General features: G+C 32.3%; 4 protein-coding genes across 5 annotated transcripts; 3 read left to right on the forward strand and 1 right to left on the reverse strand.

The window, feature by feature from the left end:
- Nucleotides 1-420: 420 nt before the first annotated feature.
- On the forward strand, nt 421-1,879 carry LOC112747547 (F-box/kelch-repeat protein SKIP25-like). The gene has a single exon (XM_025795606.3). The coding sequence runs from the start codon at nt 674-676 to the stop codon at nt 1,787-1,789; it is 1,116 nt and encodes a 371-aa protein (XP_025651391.1). The 5' UTR covers nt 421-673; the 3' UTR covers nt 1,790-1,879.
- A 6,677-nt stretch (nt 1,880-8,556) lies between these two features.
- On the forward strand, nt 8,557-12,002 carry LOC112747548 (large ribosomal subunit protein eL39-like). 2 transcript variants are annotated; one of them, XM_072217465.1, is made up of 4 exons: nt 8,557-8,693; nt 8,805-8,908; nt 9,007-9,056; nt 11,193-12,002. In XM_072217465.1, exons 1-3 carry the CDS (start codon nt 8,691-8,693, stop codon nt 9,053-9,055), a joined length of 156 nt encoding a protein of 51 aa, XP_072073566.1. In that variant the 5' UTR covers nt 8,557-8,690; the 3' UTR covers nt 9,056; nt 11,193-12,002. The 2 variants fall into 2 exon arrangements, with proteins under 2 accessions (XP_072073566.1, XP_025651392.1); XM_025795607.3 differs by lacking the exon at nt 11,193-12,002 and adding an exon at nt 9,332-9,816.
- Nucleotides 12,003-13,495: 1,493 nt separating this feature from the next.
- On the reverse strand, nt 13,496-16,643 carry LOC112747549 (phytochrome-interacting ankyrin-repeat protein 1-like). The gene is made up of 3 exons (XM_025795608.3): nt 15,827-16,643; nt 14,080-14,251; nt 13,496-14,006 (listed from the first exon to the last, which is right to left on the reverse strand). The coding sequence occupies exons 1-3, from the start codon at nt 15,956-15,958 to the stop codon at nt 13,792-13,794; spliced, it is 519 nt and encodes a 172-aa protein (XP_025651393.1). The 5' UTR covers nt 15,959-16,643; the 3' UTR covers nt 13,496-13,791.
- Nucleotides 16,644-17,606: 963 nt separating this feature from the next.
- On the forward strand, nt 17,607-19,405 carry LOC112747550 (peptidyl-prolyl cis-trans isomerase FKBP18, chloroplastic-like). The gene is made up of 6 exons (XM_025795609.2): nt 17,607-18,004; nt 18,105-18,175; nt 18,312-18,398; nt 18,488-18,637; nt 19,026-19,085; nt 19,185-19,405. Exons 1-6 carry the CDS (start codon nt 17,728-17,730, stop codon nt 19,236-19,238), a joined length of 699 nt encoding a protein of 232 aa, XP_025651394.1. The 5' UTR covers nt 17,607-17,727; the 3' UTR covers nt 19,239-19,405.
- Nucleotides 19,406-19,952: the final 547 nt, after the last annotated feature.

Below are 19,952 nucleotides of genomic sequence, written 5' to 3' on the forward strand. Positions count from 1 at the left end.
ATTAAAAATTAGTCACCAAATAAATTAATATGTAATTGTGTATAAATATATATATACAATTTAATTTATTTTTAATGTATATTCTATATTTTAATATATATTCTACACTTATAGTTTATTTTAAGATAAAAATTCAGGCGCAGTCAATTTCAAGTAAAGTTGATAATTAAAATCTGTTAAATAAAAATTTAGTCAAATTATTCAAATAATTTAGTGGCTTTTAACTATCAATTTTAACGTAAAATTACTGTAATGAAATTTTTACCTTATTTTAATATATATTTATCATAATTGAATGATAGTAAATAAAGAATCATGTATAATTTTTTTCATATAAAATTACTAATTAATAATTAATAATTATTAATTAAATATTATTTAACTATTTTAAAATTTTAACTATCAAATTGTCCATGAGTTTGTACCATAATATTATTATATTTTGAGAAATAAAATAAAAAATGAAGGTGTGTGTGTATATTGTGTATGGAAATCTAGTTAGAGATATAGTGATACAACTTTTGATGACATTTATTATTTATTGTCGTTATTTGGACAGCAGAGCAGTTGGAAAGGCAGCCTTGTGATTTTAATGAACCAAAAAGCTGAAACCCCATAATCCCCCTCTTCTTACATACTTTACCTTTTCAATTCAAATCTTCTGATCTGAATCATGAAACGGCAAAGGGTGAATAATGAAGGAGAAGAAGAAGGTGGTCCTCCATTGATACCAGGTCTACCAGACCACATAGCTCACCTATGTCTCACACGAATCCACCCTTCAATTCTCTTCCCAGTATCCCACTCATGGCGCCGCCTCATTTACTCCCCTTCCTTCCCTCCCTTCTCTTCTCTCTACGCCATTCTCTCTCCTCACAACCACCACCATCCCACCATCCAATTCTTCAACTTCGATCCAATCTCATCCCACTGGCACCCGCTCCCTCCGCCACCCTCTCACCCTTCTCTCCACCACCTCCTCCTCCGCCACCCCTCCTTCCTCTCCCGCAACCTCTCTATACAATCCGTCTCCGCTGCCGGCTCTCTGGTTCTCCTCGCCGGCACCACCCACAACCTCTTCCCGGCCCTCCCTCGGCCCGTGATCTTCAACCCGGTGACAAACTCATGGGCCTTGGGGCCCAGCCTCACCACCCCACGCCGCTGGTGCGCAGCTGGCGTCTGCAGAGGCGCTGTCTACGTAGCCAGCGGCATAGGGACCCACTTCTCCCTCAACGTAGCGCGGTCGATGGAAAAGTGGGACACTCAAAAGAATGGGTCTCAGTGGGAGAAGAAGACCGCTCTTAAAGACGGAAGGTTCAGCAGGGAAGCCATTGATGCTGTTGGTTGGAAGGGGAAGCTATGCATGGTGAACGTTAAAGGCGATGCAGCGAAAGAAGGGGTTGTTTACGATGTTGAAAAGGATCTTTGGAAGGAGATGCCGGAGGGGATGCTTGCGGGGTGGAGGGGACCGGTGGCGGCCATGGATGAAGAAGTGATGTTCGTTGTTGATGAAGTGAAAGGTGTTGTGAGAAGGTACGTTGAGGAACAAGATTCTTGGGAAGAGGTTTTGGAAGATGAGAGGCTCAAAGGTGCCGAACAGGTTTCTGCCGAGGGAGGTAGGGTTTGTGTCGTTTGTGGCGGTGGTGGCGGCGGCGGTGGGATTTTTGTGGTGGATGTAGTGGCGAGGCCTCGGAGGATATGGGTGGTGGAGTTGCCGGAGGGTTTTGAGGCTATAGCTGTTCATGTGCTGCCTCGGATGCCCATAACTGATTTTTCTGTTAAAGTTTGAGTTTTTTTTAATTTTTATTTTTCTTTTAATTTGTGCAAGAGATAAAAAATGAAAAGTTGATTGAGAATTTATAAATCTAACCTTTCCTGCTGTGATTGGCTAATTTTTTATTTTAATTGTAAAATAAAAGAGTTATTTATTTATTTTTATTTTCTTAGATAAAAAAATTAACTTAATTTAGTCTATTAATCAATTTATTTATCTGCTTAAGTAGATATAGAATTCAATAATATCTTGTAGATATAATCATTTATTATATTTTGTGATAATTTTAAAATAAATTTTAATTTGTAAAAAATTAATTCTTAATTTATAAATTTAAATTTTTTTTAAAAATATTATAAAAATATAAACTAGGTCTTGGGTGGGAGAATCTATCAATTTTACTGTCTGTTATTATTGGTTGATATATTTTGTTTGTAAAATAAAATGATTTTTTTTTTTACTTTTATGCCTTTTTATAGATAGGTTGAATAGTCAACTTTCTTTCTATATTTGTTTTTGTGGCCGGTGGTGGGTTGTCTGTCGTTGAAAGTGAGAATTTGTCTTCAAGCCGTTAAATGGTGGAGTACGTATTCGAATGTATACTTGTATGTGGTGTCAAAAAAATAGCTTATAATATTATTCAATTTTTATTTTTGGTTCGGTGCAAAGTGTGTGGTGTGAATAGTGGACCTTGATTTCTAAGATTCATGCGATTACTTATTTTGGTGTTTCTAAAATTTAAAATTACCTATATTAGCAGATTTAAGTTTAGGCATCAATACAGTCTTTTGATTTTTTTTGTGATGACTAGACAAACGGAGTGCTCAGATGACACTCTTTCTACCACGTTGGATGATGGGTAAACGACGTAATTTATCCTTGGCACTCAAAGAAGTAAAAAATGTCGTCGTTTTGTATATAAAGGGAGAATAAACGATGGATATCCAAAATAAAGAATAGGTCTTCTTCTTTACCTCTACTATTCTTCGTTTCTAGCTTGTTTGGACGCCAAAGATAAACGATGTCGTTTACTCATCATCCAACGTGGCAGAGAGGGTGCAATCTCAGCACTTCGTTTGCCTAGTTATCGTCGGAAAGAATTGAGAGACTATATTGGTGCGCGGACTTGAATCTAAAGAATCAATATAGGTAATTTTGAATTTCAGAAACCAAAATGAATAATCGCGTGAATTTTAAAGACCAAAATAGGGATTTAGTCTTGCTAGAGAGGAATGGAAGATGAGAATAAATTAGGAGAGTTAATATTTAAAGTAATTTTTAAATTTACAATCTGAGTTTCAATCTCGAATTTATAATTATCTTAAATTTATTTTTAAATTTATTCTAATATATTAAAATTTTAAAATATTCTAAACGAGATTATTTATGTTCTACTTAAATGTCAAAAATAAAAGAGTGAATACTCTCTTTGTCTCCGACAATTATCTCGAAAGAACTACGAGGCTAAAAAAAATATTCAACTGGATCTCTGATATTTTTTTGGGACTGATTAGTCTCTGTGCAAAAAAAACATCGATTTTTTTTTACACAGGGGCTAATTAGTCCCATAAAAGTAAATTTCAAAAAGGATTTCGTTGTCTTTTGAAATAATTGTCGGGAGCTATTTTGCGTTTTTCTCAAAATAAAATGACAATGTTTTATCAGTCGAATAAATTATTATTTATACAAATAAAAGATGACAAATAACAAATAATGTACTAATATAAAAATAAAACGACAATTATAACCATGGAAGATGGTCTTAGTGTGCCAAAAATACCCCAACATTGGTTATGCAATTGATTTGTTAGGGTATTTTTGGCACACAAAAGTCATCTTCCGTAATTATAATTATCGTTTTATTCTTATATGAGTACATTTATTCTTTATCAGTCTAATGTAACTTCTAATGTAATTTTCGTTCAACTATATTATTATGAGGAGTGTTAGGGGCCAGTAATTTTTATGATATGTAGTTATCGAATAGTCATCAATAATGTTTTTAATAGTGTAAAATTTTATCCAATAATACAAGATTACTCATTTTTATTTTACTAATTACATGCCGGTCAAAATTTAATAAAGTTTATGAATCTAGACTTTTCCTATTATTATTTCATCAACAAAAAATTATTCTAGAGATGATCATTATTAAATTTATCAATTTGAACTCTAAATTAGAAGTCTAGTAGTATTAACTCTAAATCAGAGTTTGGCATTGGTAATGAAAGTCCCTTGTGAGGGGTTTATAGGTCCCCTTTCTTGACCGGCAACTTGAGGAGTGATGAGATATATGGCGATTCACGTGGTGGCAATGTTGGATGAGGTGAGTGGTGGATACTTAAGGTGATGATGATGACTCATCATAGATTTGGATGCCACACTGCACTTGTATTTAATGAGTTTAGTGATATAATTGGTATATTCGCTTTGTATTTTACCATCCTATCTTGTCATAACCACCAAGTCATTAAATTTGTTCTGGTCTTATTCTCAGTTGGAGATTTCCATGATAGGTATGTTTTTACCATTTTGCACGTATAAATTAAAAAAAATCAACTATTAAATTTATGTATTATTTTTAAAATAATAATATATGATTAATAAATATTATCATTTTTAACTAATACTTAATTAATAATAATTTATATTTATATTTATAGATATTTTACATACAAAAAATATATAATTTATATATATATTTACTAAAATTTTATTCACATAAATTAATATAATTTGTATTTATATTTTTTTTAGAATTTTTACACGATTAAATAATAACAAAAAATATTGAAAATTAATAGTCTCCTATATGTATATATTATATTAATAATTGATTTAGTTATTAATTTTTTATGTATATATAATATTTTTTTATATTTTATCGTATATTTTATATCACGATAATGTACAATTTTATTTTCTATAAATTTGTAAATTGTAATGGTCTTATTTAAGTTAAATTTTATATTTTATATTTAATCAACAAATTTTACATGTTTAATTATAGAGCAAATAAAGTAATATATAAATTATTTACATGTTTGAAATATTATTCTATTAATAGATGGGTAAGAACGTATAAAGGACGAATAATACTGAACTAAATCTAACGCAAGTCTAGATGTCTAATTCAACTTTATGATCAGGCCACTTTTTCAAGCTTGAATTTGACCCTATAGTAACTCAATTAGTAACCAGGTCAAACTAGATTAATATGACATTTATGTATGAAAAATATTAAATGATTTGTTTTGTATTTGTGAAAAGTTTAAAAGATCCGAAAATAAGTTTTCGTTAAATAGTTTTTATTTTAAGAGATCATTTTAATAAAGACAATAAAAATATTTTTTTAAGATGTTTATATGTATCATATTATTATTAGATATTTTTATTAAACGGGTTAATAATTTATTTTTTAATAAATCAGAATAAAATCGGTTTATTATAGTAACAATAATAAATTTAATTATCTATATTATAATTATTAGATCCGGATTGATCCGATCGAATTACACGATTTAAATCGAATATCTTTAAATTTTTTAATAAAAAGACGAATATATTTTTGACATTTTGTTTTACAGAACATTTGAATTCCTACAAATTTAAAAATACAATTAGATCCTTAAAAAAATTGAATTTATTGTTATTATTATAAAAAGAATTGATTTATTCTAATTTGTTAAGAAATTAAAAAATAATAAATTCATTAATACATCCAATAATAATACGGCACATAAACATTTTTACAAAAAAACATTTTATGGATCTTTATCAAAAACATCCCCCTTCACTTTAATAATGATCCTATTAAGGATGATAATAAAATTTGTTAATATTGACCACTAAAAGATTAGTTTCATAATTAAATCTTAAGATAAATTTGCTACAATTTTATCTGACCTAATCAAAAGGATGAGATGCAATTTGGGCCACTTGATTGATTGATTCAACCGAAACACCTACAACTTATTTCGAATGCGACAAGAACTCACTTTTCCCATTTTTCTATTTATTAGGGTCATCAATAATACACATGGAAATTAAATTTATGACCGAAAAGGATATAATATTATAATACTACCATTCTTGAGAAACCGTGTTAGACATTATTATCGGTCTACTATATTGTCTATATAATATACTTTACAAAAGAAAATCAATTTTCAATTTGAGGAATACAGGTTGTAAATATTTGACTTCAATTTCTATAGTGAGGTGATATTGATAAATGATATTATGATAACAACAATTCGTATACGCCAAAAGACTACTTTTGATTATTTCATGAAAATTGTGTACGTGGTTGTTTAGGATCAAAGCTATGATTTGATTTATCTTCTCTCATTATTGTTTATTTCATATCAAAATAGTTTTTTTTTTCTGCCTTTGTCCCTCTTCAGTCGTAACTGTTCACGTTGACAGCCACAAAAACAATCAGTTTTGAGCTCGTTGACAATTTCGAATGATGTGAAATTTCAGAAAAAATTAAATAGAATGAAATCCAATTGTTTCAAAGCTTCGTTCCATGTACTTCTTTACTAGGATATTAATACTACTTTTTTTTACCAAAAACATGAGTTTAATTTGGGGACAAAAAGGAGAATAAATGTTCATGCTTTATGTTATAAGGAAAATTACTTTTTTTTTTTCACATACAGAAAATTTCACATGTACCTAGAAAATTACATATTAACTTTATCTGTAAACATTTCTCTCTAATTGTTTACCTTGATGTCCTAACACAACTTGGTGAATGATTACTTTTATTTTATGCGGACCCATTAATATTTTAGTATGGTGCAATTGACAAAGAAATGTATAATATAGTGTAAAAATGTAAATAATATCATGTTTGCATAAAATTGATAAAAATTATATTTATTTAAAAATTTTTGGACTTAATAAATAGTTGAATACTATAATAAAACTGTATTTTATTAAGTAAGATCAACTATACGATCAAACTTTTCTTTTATGGAAAAAATTTTGTGGATTACTAAAGAGGCAAGTCCATATTTTCCGTATAAACTCTTTTGTGAATCTATTTTCAATTTAAATAGTATTAGAATAGTTTTTTTTTATAGAACTTTTAAATTATAGTCTGAGCGTCTGTCATATAATAAATTTTGTTAGAATAACGAGAATTCTAATTTGGAAAAGTATAAAGTATTAATATATTATTTGTTAATTTATTATTAATAATAATTAATTGTTATATTTTAAAAATATGTATAAAGAGATATATTTAAAAAATACATTTATAAAGACATTTTTATTAGACACAATTATAAAAAAAATATTTTTATTAGGCACATCCACAACAACACTTTCATGAAACACAGTTATAAACAAGAATCGACGGAAATTGATAAAAATATTGTTGATAACGTAGCAGGATTGTTAGAATTTTATACACATGTAAACAAAAGAAAATTTCCTGTTTTCACCAACCAATACTATAACCGCTGTTTGTCTGATAACATTGAAGAGAAAATGCATTCTTATTATGTGAACTTTATTTGAAGGTCAGCAATTTAATTCATTTTTGTGTCTTAAAGAGTTATAATTAAAATTAACTATATAGATCAAACAATGACATTGAGAAAGAAATATGGTATTTTTACTTATGTAAAATAGCATGTGGATGTCTCATGTCTCGAAATTGGGTAGTTGTAAACGTTCAGTGAAATTTAATTTAAAAAATAAAATTGATATTTAAAAATTTTATCGATATCAACTAAACATAAAAATCCTTCAATGGAAATGGCAGGGACAACAGTTCCCCTTTCTCCTCAATGTCATAGAAAATCCTTCATTCATTCTTCTATTACAACAGCAAGGTCACATGGTTTTCAAGGCATAGATCTTTCTATAGTTAGGACCTCATAATATATCAAAACTCGAGAATTTATAATTGAAGCTGCAATTAATCGCAATATTAATCCAAACAGAAGGGAGAAGAAGTAAAGCGTCACCTCTTTAAAAAACCGGTACAAGCTTTTCCATGGATCCATGTTGAGAGCTCGGTAGTTATTCTGGACCTGTCACTTGGTTTTGTAATAGAGACCTTCCAAGTTAAAGTAGGTAAGGAAAGTAACCAAGTTGGGTTGGTCAAGTGGTTAGCTCACTAGTCCGCTTAAATAAGTGTTAGGGGTTCGAATCCCGCCTTTTGCATGCAGCAATCCATTGGCAAGTGGCAAACCCTTAAATGAAGTTCAGTAGCGCAACGGATTAGTCCTTGACTTGCCGGGTTTGGGGATACCGTAGGAACAAAAAAAAAACCATTTCCTCTAATGCTAAATGCTAATTCCCACTAATTAGTTATTCATGAAGAAGTTGTGGTAAAATAGTAAATAAATTTTAGTGTGAAATTTTTTTTTCCATATTTTTTTATTATAATAACACTTAATTACTAGAAAAAAAAGTTAGATGCAAAAATAAGATAAATAATAATTTATTTACATAAAATGGTAGTTTCTTGTTGACCTTATTAAATAAAAATTTATCCACTTTGAAAACTTTATAAATTAATCTCAAATCAATTTTTTATTTTTTGGTTTCCCACGGTATCCCTCAACCCGACAGGTTAAGGACTAATTCGCCGCGGTACTGAACTTCATTTAAGGGTTTGTCGTTGGCCAATGGGTTGCTGCATGTACAAGACGAGATTCAAACCGCCCGACATTTACTTAAGCGGACTAGTGAGCTAACTACTAGACCAATCCAACTTGGTTATTAATTTTTTATTTAGCTAGAACTTTTATTTATTTTGAACTGGGCTAGTACATTTAGCTAAGCCCAACAATGGACACCAGGGCCCAAACAGTTACAAGTTAGAAATAAGTTTCTCCACACTGCTACCACATTCATTCTAGGGTTTCGTTGCCAGCAGTTCATCGGGTTCTAAAAGATGGTAAGATTCAGCAAACAGAAAATAGTTTCTTCTTTTCTGTGTTGTAGTTCTAGCAAGCTCCTTCATCTTCTTTTTTATTCAATGTTTGATCGTTCTTAATTTACTGTGCAGCCTTCACACAAGACTTTTAGGATCAAGAAGAAGCTGGGCAAGAAGATGAGGCAGAACAGGCCCATTCCTTACTGGATCCGCATGAGGACGGACAATACCATCAGGTTCCTATTTTTCATTTTCCTTCAAATTTATTTGTTTATTTCTTCATCAGAATCTCGGAAATACTGATGCTGTTGTTGTATCTGTGTGTTCTTTTCAGGTATAATGCGAAGCGCAGGCACTGGCGCCGCACCAAGCTAGGGTTCTAAGGTGCAACTATCTACCTCTCCCATTCTAGTTTTGTAGTGCAATCTATGACATTCGAAGATTGTAAATTCATTTATTAGTTTTCAACTCGTTTAATTTTCAATTTACAATGAATCTGTTATCTTTTTGGTTTGATATTTATGTGAAGCGCACAATTGTTATGATGTTTACAACGTGATACTTAGGTTATGATATTCAGTTGTCTTGCTTCATGATTATTTATAATTTATATTTATGATACTATGAATGTTAGTTGGCGCTGAATCCCTTATTTACAGTTGTTACGATGTTTCCTGAAATTGAAGATGTTGATGTGCTTGGTTTTCTAGCCACCCGTTTGTAATTGAGGATTTCTATGTGGGAGGGTTCTATCATGGAGAAAGTATTTTCCGATCCTTAAAGGACCAGGATAGTTTTTAAATTTTTGTCTAATTATGGGGCTGTTTTGTGATTATATTTTTTTAAAACATAAAAGTCTCCAAGCCCTTTTTATATGTTTTTTTGTATTAATTGGAGAGAGGTGGTAATTAGTATAAGCTGGAAGAAAGAGAAACGACCATGGCAACCAGCTGCATCATCAATCACCCTTCTATCTTGGGTATCATTCTCCATTTTTCCATCCCTTTGTTTCTTTTAGGACACAAATTCCCAACTAAGAGGTGAGGGTACAACAGAACTAGGACACTGCAATGAGAGGGACATGGCTGCACCATCATTATTTTTCCTCAATAAACCGTTAAATACCTATATCGGCTATATCACATATTCACCTCTTCGTTTTCAAGCTCTTCTTCCTTCGCTGGAAAGTTCTAAACTTTCTCACACTCATGTTTCACAAAATCAAAAGATAAATTCTTTCTGAGTTTAGTTTTAAAACATGATTTAATAGCCATTAAAGTGTGTTAATATTTTTTGTCATTATCGTCCTCAAGTTCTTCATATTCATCATCACTCCTACGTATTTAAGGACTTCAAAAAATTTTGAAAATTAAACAATATTACAATAAATCCAATAAATCATGCCTAATTATCCAAATCATGCCTAATTATCCATATCAATTTTTAATTCTTAGTGGAGCAAAATTAAAAAAATAATATCAGCACAAATTCATAGTTTGACACAAGTTTAACTTTTTTTTCCATCTTAGACAAATCTTTCTATATTTACTTGTTTATAAGATGTTTGGTTTTTATAAGATGTTTGGTTTACAACACGAAAGGTTCTAACAGTTTATAATTAAACTTATTTTAAAAAAATAGTTTAAATAATAAATACTTATATTAAAGATAATTTATAAATAAGTTATTTTGTATTTAATTTTTTAATTTTAAAAATGTTTATTTTAAAAAAATATGATAAAAAAAATTTATTATGAGAGAAGTCATTTTTTTTTACTTTTTCATAAGCACTTGAATAATTTCTTAAAAAACTACAATTTGATTTTGAAAATTACACCAGAGATTAATACTATTATTTTTCATAAGTTAAAAGCTCAAAAAAAAGTAACTTTTGAAACTTCTCAGACCTTTACTAGTTCAATCGGTTTAATCGTAATTTTACCAAAAAAATTGTTTTATAATAAAATAATAAATAAAATATAAATAATATATTAAAACATAATAATAGTCTAATATAAACTTGTTACGAATTTGTTTAGTTGATATCATCACCTTCATTTCTACTATTTGGTCTAGAAAAATCAAGCAGTGCAACATGTACTACTATTACCAAAATAACAATACAATCCAATTTAATTACAATATGACAACTGATTAACTAAAATTGATTATTCGAAATTATTCACCAGTTATTCAACCCCATAATAACAATAAAATTTATAGTTTAACTATCAACAGTTATTCAATTATTATTTAGCTCAGTAACAATACCAAAGGTATAGCCTACTTACAATACCACGATAAAAAAAATTAATTTAAATAATTAGAGAAAAATCATCGAATATCAGCTTATAAAAAGCACAATTACAGTCAAAACCTAAAGCTTCAACTAACAATCAACCATTAGTTAAATTAGAGTATAGAATTAACGCCAAAAACCACAAAAGCATTAACTTTCGAATGTTTATTATCGCAGAAATTAAACAATAGCACCATAATAAGATATCTTGTGTTTTTTAGGTGAGAGAGGAAGAGCCTTAACAGTGAGACCTAGTTGGTGATGGCTAATGACGTGGCTGAGAATATGAGATGCTCAATGTGAGCATGAACGCCACGAGCTTAAGCTAGCCAAGGCAACACGTGGCGCGCGTCGGCGCCACCACGACGGACGAAGAGATTCGTAATCCAGGATGAAGCCGCGGCCAGAAGAAGAAATTGGATACAGAAAAAGCTAATTTCGATCCTGATTTTGAAATTGGTCGTTGAAATTGGTGAGAGAAGGACGAGCTCGAGAGTGATGGGAGGGAGTGCTGCGCCGTTGTAGGGTTACTGGGTTGGGTAATTGTTAGGGGGCTTAGGCATTCAACCGGCGGGTATTTTTGATAAAATTTAGAAATTTGGCCGGTTCACATCTTGGTTAGATCGACCAGTTTCTGCCGGTTTGACAGTCCAACGCCAATTTTTTATTTTGCGGTTTTGACATCCATTCGAACCGTCACTTCTATTGGTTTGCGATTCGGCTGACCGGTTTAGACTCAGAACCGCCTTAGTTTAGACACCGATTTGTTCTATGTCTACTGGTTAAGCTGCCAAGTCCATAACACTGGATATGTGATCCTGATCCATCCTCTATTCGGTATATTAATGCTAATATAGCTTTTGCACACATTAAATGTAAATTTGGTAATATTTTTTAGTACTATTTTTAGTTTTCTATTGTGGCTGGAATTAAACTTGATATATTGATTACTATGAAAATAGTTGACATATTTGTACAGAATACGAATCCCAATTATACATTTTTTTTTTCAACAAATAATACAATGATTTGATTTGTTTCGCGTGTATTAATCTATAGTGTAAATTTCTTGTAAGGTTGGTCAATTATGCATACTCAAGAGGAAAAAATGCTTGATTCAACATTTGCCAAAGATAAATAAATACTTATAAGAAATCAAACCAAGCCAATTTATTAGTTTTTCCATTTTCATTAAAACAATCGTAGATCATAATAAGCTGAGGTTTAAACGTTAAACAGCATCAATTTTTTTTTAATTTAAAACCATGTATAATGAAAGCTTCAAATTTTGAATGACACTATCGATATGGTGCACTTAATAGAAGTCGAATTCAAAATAACGACTTTACAAAGTTGGTATGAATTGAGATATTTTTTTTTTGACAAAAAAAACTCCCTGTAACCCAAATTTGGGATAGAACACCTAACAAGATAAAAAGGAAAAAGAAAAGAAACAAAGAGAAAAGAAAAACAAGTGTTTTACAAAAAAAAAACAAATAATAGGAAACATATGAAAAAGATCATAGAAGAAACTCTGGAGTAAAGGATTTTAATTGTGGAAAAAATGATGTTGCCATGACGTGAGTAGTTGAAGGCTTGAGTCATATTAATAAAGTTGACTTTTCATAATATATGTATGAGGTACCGTGTAATTTATGCTAAAGTATAACCATAATTTTGTTTTGAATATTCTGTATTGCACTTATCGGAAAATTAGAAGCATTTGTTTGTAGAATTTAATTTTGATGCATTGACAGTGTACGTTTTACACAATTATGTAATTACATGTATTTTTTTGAATGATAATCACATTTTTTTAAATGACTATTCAGATGGTAACGTTATCTAATTTGATACATGTGTAAAACTACTTTTCTTCATATTTATATTTGGATTGTTTAAAAATCTAATGATATATACATGTTTTTTGTCAAGGTGTTGGAAAAAAAATGAAATCATTTTCAAGTTTTCAGGATTATCGATTAATTGCTAGACTCACCTTTACTTTGTTTTTATTTTAATGATTATTAACTTTTATTTGATGTTATATTTAATTGATTTATTCCAACTTTAGATATTGATGTAGTCTTTCATTTTGAGATATATGTGTTTTTTTTAAGAAGAATTTTTTTCATGGATAGCGACCCTTTATTTTCATATTCTAAGTTTGGATATTAAATTTGACATCGAATTTAATATATTGTATCTTGACATTATATATTTATTTATTTTTTATTTTTTTTAAATGATCAAACCTTTAAAAAAGGTAAGCTTAAGTTTAATACACACTAAATCGCTTATAACAGTCTGCAGATCCGCTCAGACCAATAGACTGACCTTATTCCACCCTTAACTCTCACCTACCTACCGTTATATTGTAACAGGAGATCGTAGTATTATAGAATACAAGGTTCTCTTATGCTGCAACGCATGAAAACAGGCACTGCTAAACTTAATTTTGAAGACCAATAGAAATAAGAGAATATTAAAACGATGCTGTGAAACTTGAAAGACACCCTTGTTCTGTAGTTGTTCAACAGAAAAATACTAAGCATTCAAAACAGCAATACTTACATAGTTAGCTTCAGAACAGAGTTCAGACAATGAACAAATGATAATAATCGCACATCATCCAAGTATAGCACATTAACAGTTATATAACATCATTCCTATAGCAAGAGCCCAACATTTTAAAATGCTGATATGTCCTCATTCATGCAACAACTTATTCATACTCTGTAACAAATAAGTTGTTATCTCACTTCTTCACTTATTGACACAAGATATCCAAGCACCAAGCAACATCCATGAAAGAGCAAATTAGTTTTCAGAACTGTAAGATGTCTCCCCCGATGACAAGTCCTCACATCGAAGTCGCTTCAACTCCTCGTAGGCCCATTCAAGTCCAGGGCAGTAATGAAGCGGGGGATTGAATCTGCTGTCGTTCATATCAGGTGGCAAGAAAGCTCCGTTCTCAACCAAGAATTTCACGGCATCCCTCCTCCTTTCTTTGGCAGCAATATGGAGTGGTGTCCCTGGTTTAAGAGAAGAAAACATGTATCAATATGAAATATGGTAAGATCCCTATATGATAGGTAGATAACTTACAGCCACAAGCACCCTTTGTTCTAGCATCAATGTCAGCACCACGTTCCAGCAGTTCATCCATCACTCCAAGGTGGCCACCTTCAGCAGCAAGGTGAAGAGGGGTCACGCCTTGTGATTTAGGGCCCCATGCAGTCACATTGACATCCATTCCTTCATCAAGAAGTTTTTTTACCTGTTCAAGAACACAATATAAACAGATGCTCTTATGCAACTAAATTGTCAAAACCAAACACACTAGTTTCCCAAATATGAAACAATTATAACTATAAAGAAAGAATCATCCCAAGGTTTACAAATGAACAACAGTGGAAGAGAACACAGAAGAGATTCATGCGCTGTAGGAATTAGCAACAAAACTTTTACTATATTCTAAAATCAACTAACAAGCCATAATCACTGGCAAGGTGCTGATAGGCAAGGCCCCCACCATTCCAAGGAGTAACGGCTACTAGACATTTACATCCATAACACCATGAGAGGAAGCTATCACCACAAATAGAATGGTGCAGGTCACAAGACAGCAATTTCAATATTGTACCAGGCTGAATTAAGGCTTAAACTGTGCACCAAACTCAACAGAACATTTATACCCCAAATACTTGTTTTTTCTTTTGAAAAAAAAGGCTTAGGTCCTTTGCACATGAGATCCTGTAGATTCCTAGGAATGAGAAACATGTTTCTTACCCCCCCCCCTCCCCCCTCCTTTCCAATAAAAAAAACCATCCCCACATGCACATATCAAACGGACTCATCATAAGCATTAGCTTAAACCTACTTGACTAACAAATTTCTACCAACAACCATGAACTACTGTGAATAGTGGGTTTTCTCTTGCAGTGCTCAACACTGTCATCCTTGGAATTGGTTCCCCCACAACTAAAGAAACTGAACAATTAAATTTAAAATATTTCTCTTTGTACAGCATTCTTATTACCAGGTTTAACAATTCAATTTAAGAGAAAAAATCCTATATGAAACCACTTCTGTCCATTCTATGATCACATGAATCATGACTGATGACTCTTATTCCCCCTTTATAATCTGATGATATCTGAAGTAGAAGTTACGATGTAACAATAGATGATAATTTTAGCAATAAATCTCAGTTTAAAGAAGTTTCAAGAAAGTATTGATAATCACGGTCAAGGTTTGAAAGACTGAGAATACTGGTTTAGGGTATGAGTCGGAATCCAATACTTGTAGATTGTAATATTCATCCATCATACTACTTCCTTGCTGTTTTGACAAGATTCAAGCCTACAGTTCAATCTAACCTGAGCATCATCAAATTCTGTCTACTACTCCTCTCCTTAGTATATGATACAACTGAAAGTACGAAACCAAAGGTTAACAGCTTAACAACATAAAATAAGAATAGGATCATCTAAATCCAAATCCAATCCACCAACAAATTGAATACCATTCCAAATACATAGCTTCATAAAGCATCCTAACACAAACAATCAAGTCTCCCATGTACATTCACACTAGGTGGTGACAGGTAGGTCTAGGTGTATCAAACAACCAAGATAACTAAACTTGAATTGTAAATATCTCAATACATGAACTCATAAGAGTAAACTCAAACGTTCAGTAACCTCGCAGACAAATAACTTTGAAGCATCTCATCGTGAAGCCTTTCTAATTTTCCTAGGCACCGAAAATAGAGTCTCACGTGATAGAAATTTTGCAAGAACAAGAAGAACAACAACATAAAAGAGGGGTTGATGAAACTGAAGAAACTCACCAGTTTGAGATCACCTTTGCGGGCGCAAACATGAAGAGAAGTCCAACCTCTATCGTCGGTACCAACGCCAGGCCTCATCATGCGCCTCCTCGACGGGCTTCTCCTGAACAACACTGGCTGCGCCTCCAGCATCTTTTCTCAATCCAACACCCAAAAACTACACCCCAATCCAAATAAAAACGACGATCCAATAAAAAAAAACCTAGAATACAAATCCCCAAAACAACTATTCTTTGTTTTCGCGGGAAACAGCAGGGAACAGACAACAAAATCTTGTTCTTTTTTACGTGTTTACATATTAAACGAACGAGAAACGGGAAAACTAACAGAAATCAGAGCAGTAATAGACGTATAAAGGGGGAAATTAGCGAGAGTGATGAGCGACGCAATAGGGATTAAAAGGATTCAAGCCAGGACCGAATACGCGAAGGTTCTGAAGGACAAGGACGGAGGTCATGAAGGGAGACGAGTTGATGATCATAATTGATGATGCGAATATTAGGGTTTTTGATGAAGCAAGAGGAGTATTGAGAGTGGAATCAGGGGATTGAGGTGATTAATGGGAATCAGATGAATCCTTTCTTGATTAGGATTAGGGTTGATGGAAACATGGAGATCAGAAGATAGGAAACCCTAGCAAGCAGACGCAGCGTACCGAAGCGATAACGATTGGGCAAAGATATAACGCGTGCGGAATGAACTCGATGATAATTTGTTTCACAATTGTGGCGTGTTAGTAGTTAGTGGGTCAAGGATACAGTGCTCCCTCACATGTTTGGGATCATGTGATGTCCTCAACATTACACCGATAGATTTGCTTGTAAAGTAATTTTAGTGGTTCAGATTTTATTAGTTAAATTCAATTTTTAAAAGTAAAATAAGATAAATATAGTTTAATGTTTTAAAATTAGGAAAATCGAATTCATAAAAAAGACTAAATTTAAAATCAGTTCTATATAATTTTATTTTGGAATCGATTTTAAACCACTTATTAAAATTGTTTGTTTGAATGTTACTTTAAAATTAGGTAAATTAGGTAATGTCAAATACATATTAATATCTTAATTATTATGATTATATGAATAAGCATGATCAAATTAGTTTTAATTTGGTTGTGGTTTGTGTGGGATAGGGTGTGTATGGGTCGGGTAAAATTGAGTTTGATGTGACTCAAATTCGGTCTGAAATATATACCAGACCTATTTATTAGACCCGACCTTAGACTCGATGAAATCTATACACTTTTAGGCCACGATTATACCAGGTAAAAATGGGACATTAATTTGATACCTTCTTATAAGATAACATGTGAAAATATCCAAATTTCTAATACTCCAACCATTATTTGACATGATAAAATTCACTTAGAAAAATATAACAAGACCAACTCTTCTCTAAAATTAAAGCATAACCATAATCAATATTCATATTGTCTAATAACACCAAATATTTAAATCAATACAAATAACACAATATTATGCATTAATTAATCTAAAATCTTATACATTTAAAACATAAAACATTAACTTTATTGTCTTACAATAACTAATAATAAAAAATATTAAGGTTTACAATGATTAAATTCTACGTAAAAATAGTCATCATCCATCACTAATAACACAAAATATTAATTATGTATAATGATCGGGCCATCGAGCCAATTTCAAATGACCCAAGTGATGGCTCGGATCCAATCCAAAATAATGATCGGGTCTATTTTTAAAATTTTTAGTCAATTCTAAACCTGAAAAAATAACACCAAATTAGTTCATAAAGTATTGGGGCCGTGCACCACCCTAGTGTGGGAAAAAAGAAAGAGGGGAGGGTGAAAAGGGCAGAAGAGTAATTTAGGTTGTTAACGGATAGGGCGTAGTAATAAAAGACAGGTGGAGAGGAGAGGCATGTGTGGAATGCAAATGGCATCCATTTCCATTTGGAGTTGCAGTTGCAGTTACAATGGATGGAGGTGTAGCGTCGATGATGGAGGTGCGAGACAGGTGGCAGTGACGGTTTCAGCTTCAGGATCTTATTCTCATCAACAGATTACGAGAAGGTCCATGGCGGTTCTGATTTCATCCTTGCCTTTCATGACTTCCGTTTTGCTCTCCGATTCGCCAGCACTTGCCAGGGAGAGGCGCAACAAGAAGAACATCCCTCTTGACCAATACATTACTACTCGTTAGTCCTTACCTCACTGCAATTCACATTCCTTTTCAATTTGCTAGTTAGAATGAATTAAAATAGTTATTTTGTGATTCTGATTGCGATCGTGATTCAGAGGATGGATTGAAATACTATGATTTGGTGGAAGGGAAAGGTCCAGTGGCTGAAAAGGGATCAACCGTTCAGGTTAGTTAGTTAGTTAGTTAGTTAACTGTTGGAATGTGTCATCAGCATGGTTTCTCTATTTCATTATTGTTGATTGGTGGCATATAGTAATTCTTTTTATTTACTGTTCATTGTTTATACTAGTTGTGATCGACAGGTACATTTTGATTGCTTATATCGCGGAATTACCGCGGTATCAAGCCGAGAATCTAAACTTCTTGCTGGAAATCGTATCATTGCTCAGGTAATGTATGTTCTAATCTCAGCTAATTGTTATGTGTTGTTCAGTTTTAGTGCTGATGCAAGGTTGCTTTTGCTTGATGGTATTGAAAGCCATACGAATTTAAGGTGGGAGCTCCACCAGGGAAGGAAAGGAAGCGGGAATTTGTAGACAACCCGAACGGTCTATTCTCTGCACAAGCAGCACCAAAACCTCCACCGGCTATGTACACTATTGTTGAAGGAATGCGTGTTGGTGGAAAGGTGATTCATTTCTTATGCCAGTACAAACTTGGTTTGGTCCCTCAAATTTGATGCACACACTCAATTTTGTCTCTCAAATTTCAGTTAACCCAATTTAGTCCTCCGGATTTTACCCCGTGTATAAGATTAGTCCTGCGACATGGTAGCGAGTCAATTTCGTTTCAGCATGACACCTCTCCATATAACATTCCATTCATAGCGTTGTGGCGGAAATACACTGAGAAACCAACTTTATACACAGTCAAATTTGAAAGACCAAATAAGGTCAAATGAGATTTGAGGACCAAATTAAGTCTTTACTCTTCAATTATATTGTTAATAGTGTCTCTAATATTTTACAGAGATTGCTTCATCTATCTAATACTGTTAATTGATGCATTGCATTCAGCGAACTGTGATTGTTCCTGCAGAGAGTGGGTATGGTCAAAGGGGAATGAATGAGATTCCGGTAAAAACCCTACCCGCTCTTCTTTATGTACCAATGTATGTTATAGTTGGTGAATTAAGCACATGGCTAAAACATTGTTGTTCATGATGTTGCTTGCAGCCTGGAGCTACATTTGAATTAAATGTTGAGCTTTTGCAAATTGTAGATACCTGAAGACCAACAACTTTTTCGTTTAGTACTTCTCATGCCTATTCCTTCTCAGTTATTACCTTATTTCTTGGAATAGGGACGAGAAACCCTATGTCCATTTTTATTGTGAGATTGATGTACTTCTCTTTAGCTTTGCCTGCAATTTTAACGTGAACTTATTTTTAGTAACACTTTCACATGCTGCTGCAAAATTATTCCTTATTTGTGGAAGGTATATAATAATATAATGGCATAAAAACCAAAACAAACTAACATGATCATCTGTGTTGGACTGGGTAGTTTTTGGCATTTAACTAACTACAGATACTAACTTTTATTAACCAAAACCTGCTCAGTCCTCACTCCTCATGGCTCAAATAACTTTTATTTGGCAGGTTTAGACAAACCCCAAAGTGCTTTTTTTATTAACCAAAAAAATAGAAAGCACATTCCACATTCCACAATTCAACAGGTTTGTGTTGTTTGTTTCCGGTTCCACTCTCAATTGCACTTTGCTAATGCCATTTGCATACTGCTATGTCTTTGAATTTAGTACACACTATACTTTCTTGAATTATTATAGTAGATTGTATGTTATGCATCTCAATTTGTTGGAAGGGTAGAGATGGTGGAGAAAGAAAATTTATGGTCTCTTGTACTGCAAGTAAGCATTGTGGATCATATTTTAACTATGATTTTGAGTTGCCTGGTGTCAACTGTCAACAATCCACATTACTA

Source organism: Arachis hypogaea, chromosome 15 (assembly GCF_003086295.3).
Source record: "Arachis hypogaea cultivar Tifrunner chromosome 15, arahy.Tifrunner.gnm2.J5K5, whole genome shotgun sequence".
NCBI lineage: Eukaryota > Viridiplantae > Streptophyta > Magnoliopsida > Fabales > Fabaceae > Arachis > Arachis hypogaea.

Bases quoted from the DNA above. Each gene is read 5' to 3' on its own strand.
- LOC112747547 (XM_025795606.3), top strand. From the start codon at position 674: ATGAAACGGCAAAGGGTGAATAATGAAGGAGAAGAAGAAGGTGGTCCT.
- LOC112747548 (XM_072217465.1), top strand. The intron at 8,909-9,006 runs GTTCCTATTTTT...TGTTCTTTTCAG, and splicing joins AGGACGGACAATACCATCAG to GTATAATGCGAAGCGCAGGC.
- LOC112747549 (XM_025795608.3), bottom strand. From the start codon at position 15,958: ATGCTGGAGGCGCAGCCAGTGTTGTTCAGGAGAAGCCCGTCGAGGAGG. The intron at 14,252-15,826 runs GTGAGTTTCTTC...GTTCTTGAACAG, and splicing joins GCAAAGGTGATCTCAAACTG to GTAAAAAAACTTCTTGATGA. The intron at 14,007-14,079 runs GTAAGTTATCTA...CTCTTAAACCAG, and splicing joins AACAAAGGGTGCTTGTGGCT to GGACACCACTCCATATTGCT.
- LOC112747550 (XM_025795609.2), top strand. From the start codon at position 17,728: ATGTGTGGAATGCAAATGGCATCCATTTCCATTTGGAGTTGCAGTTGC. The intron at 18,005-18,104 runs GTTAGTCCTTAC...ATCGTGATTCAG, and splicing joins TGACCAATACATTACTACTC to AGGATGGATTGAAATACTAT. The intron at 18,399-18,487 runs GTAATGTATGTT...TGGTATTGAAAG, and splicing joins GAAATCGTATCATTGCTCAG to CCATACGAATTTAAGGTGGG.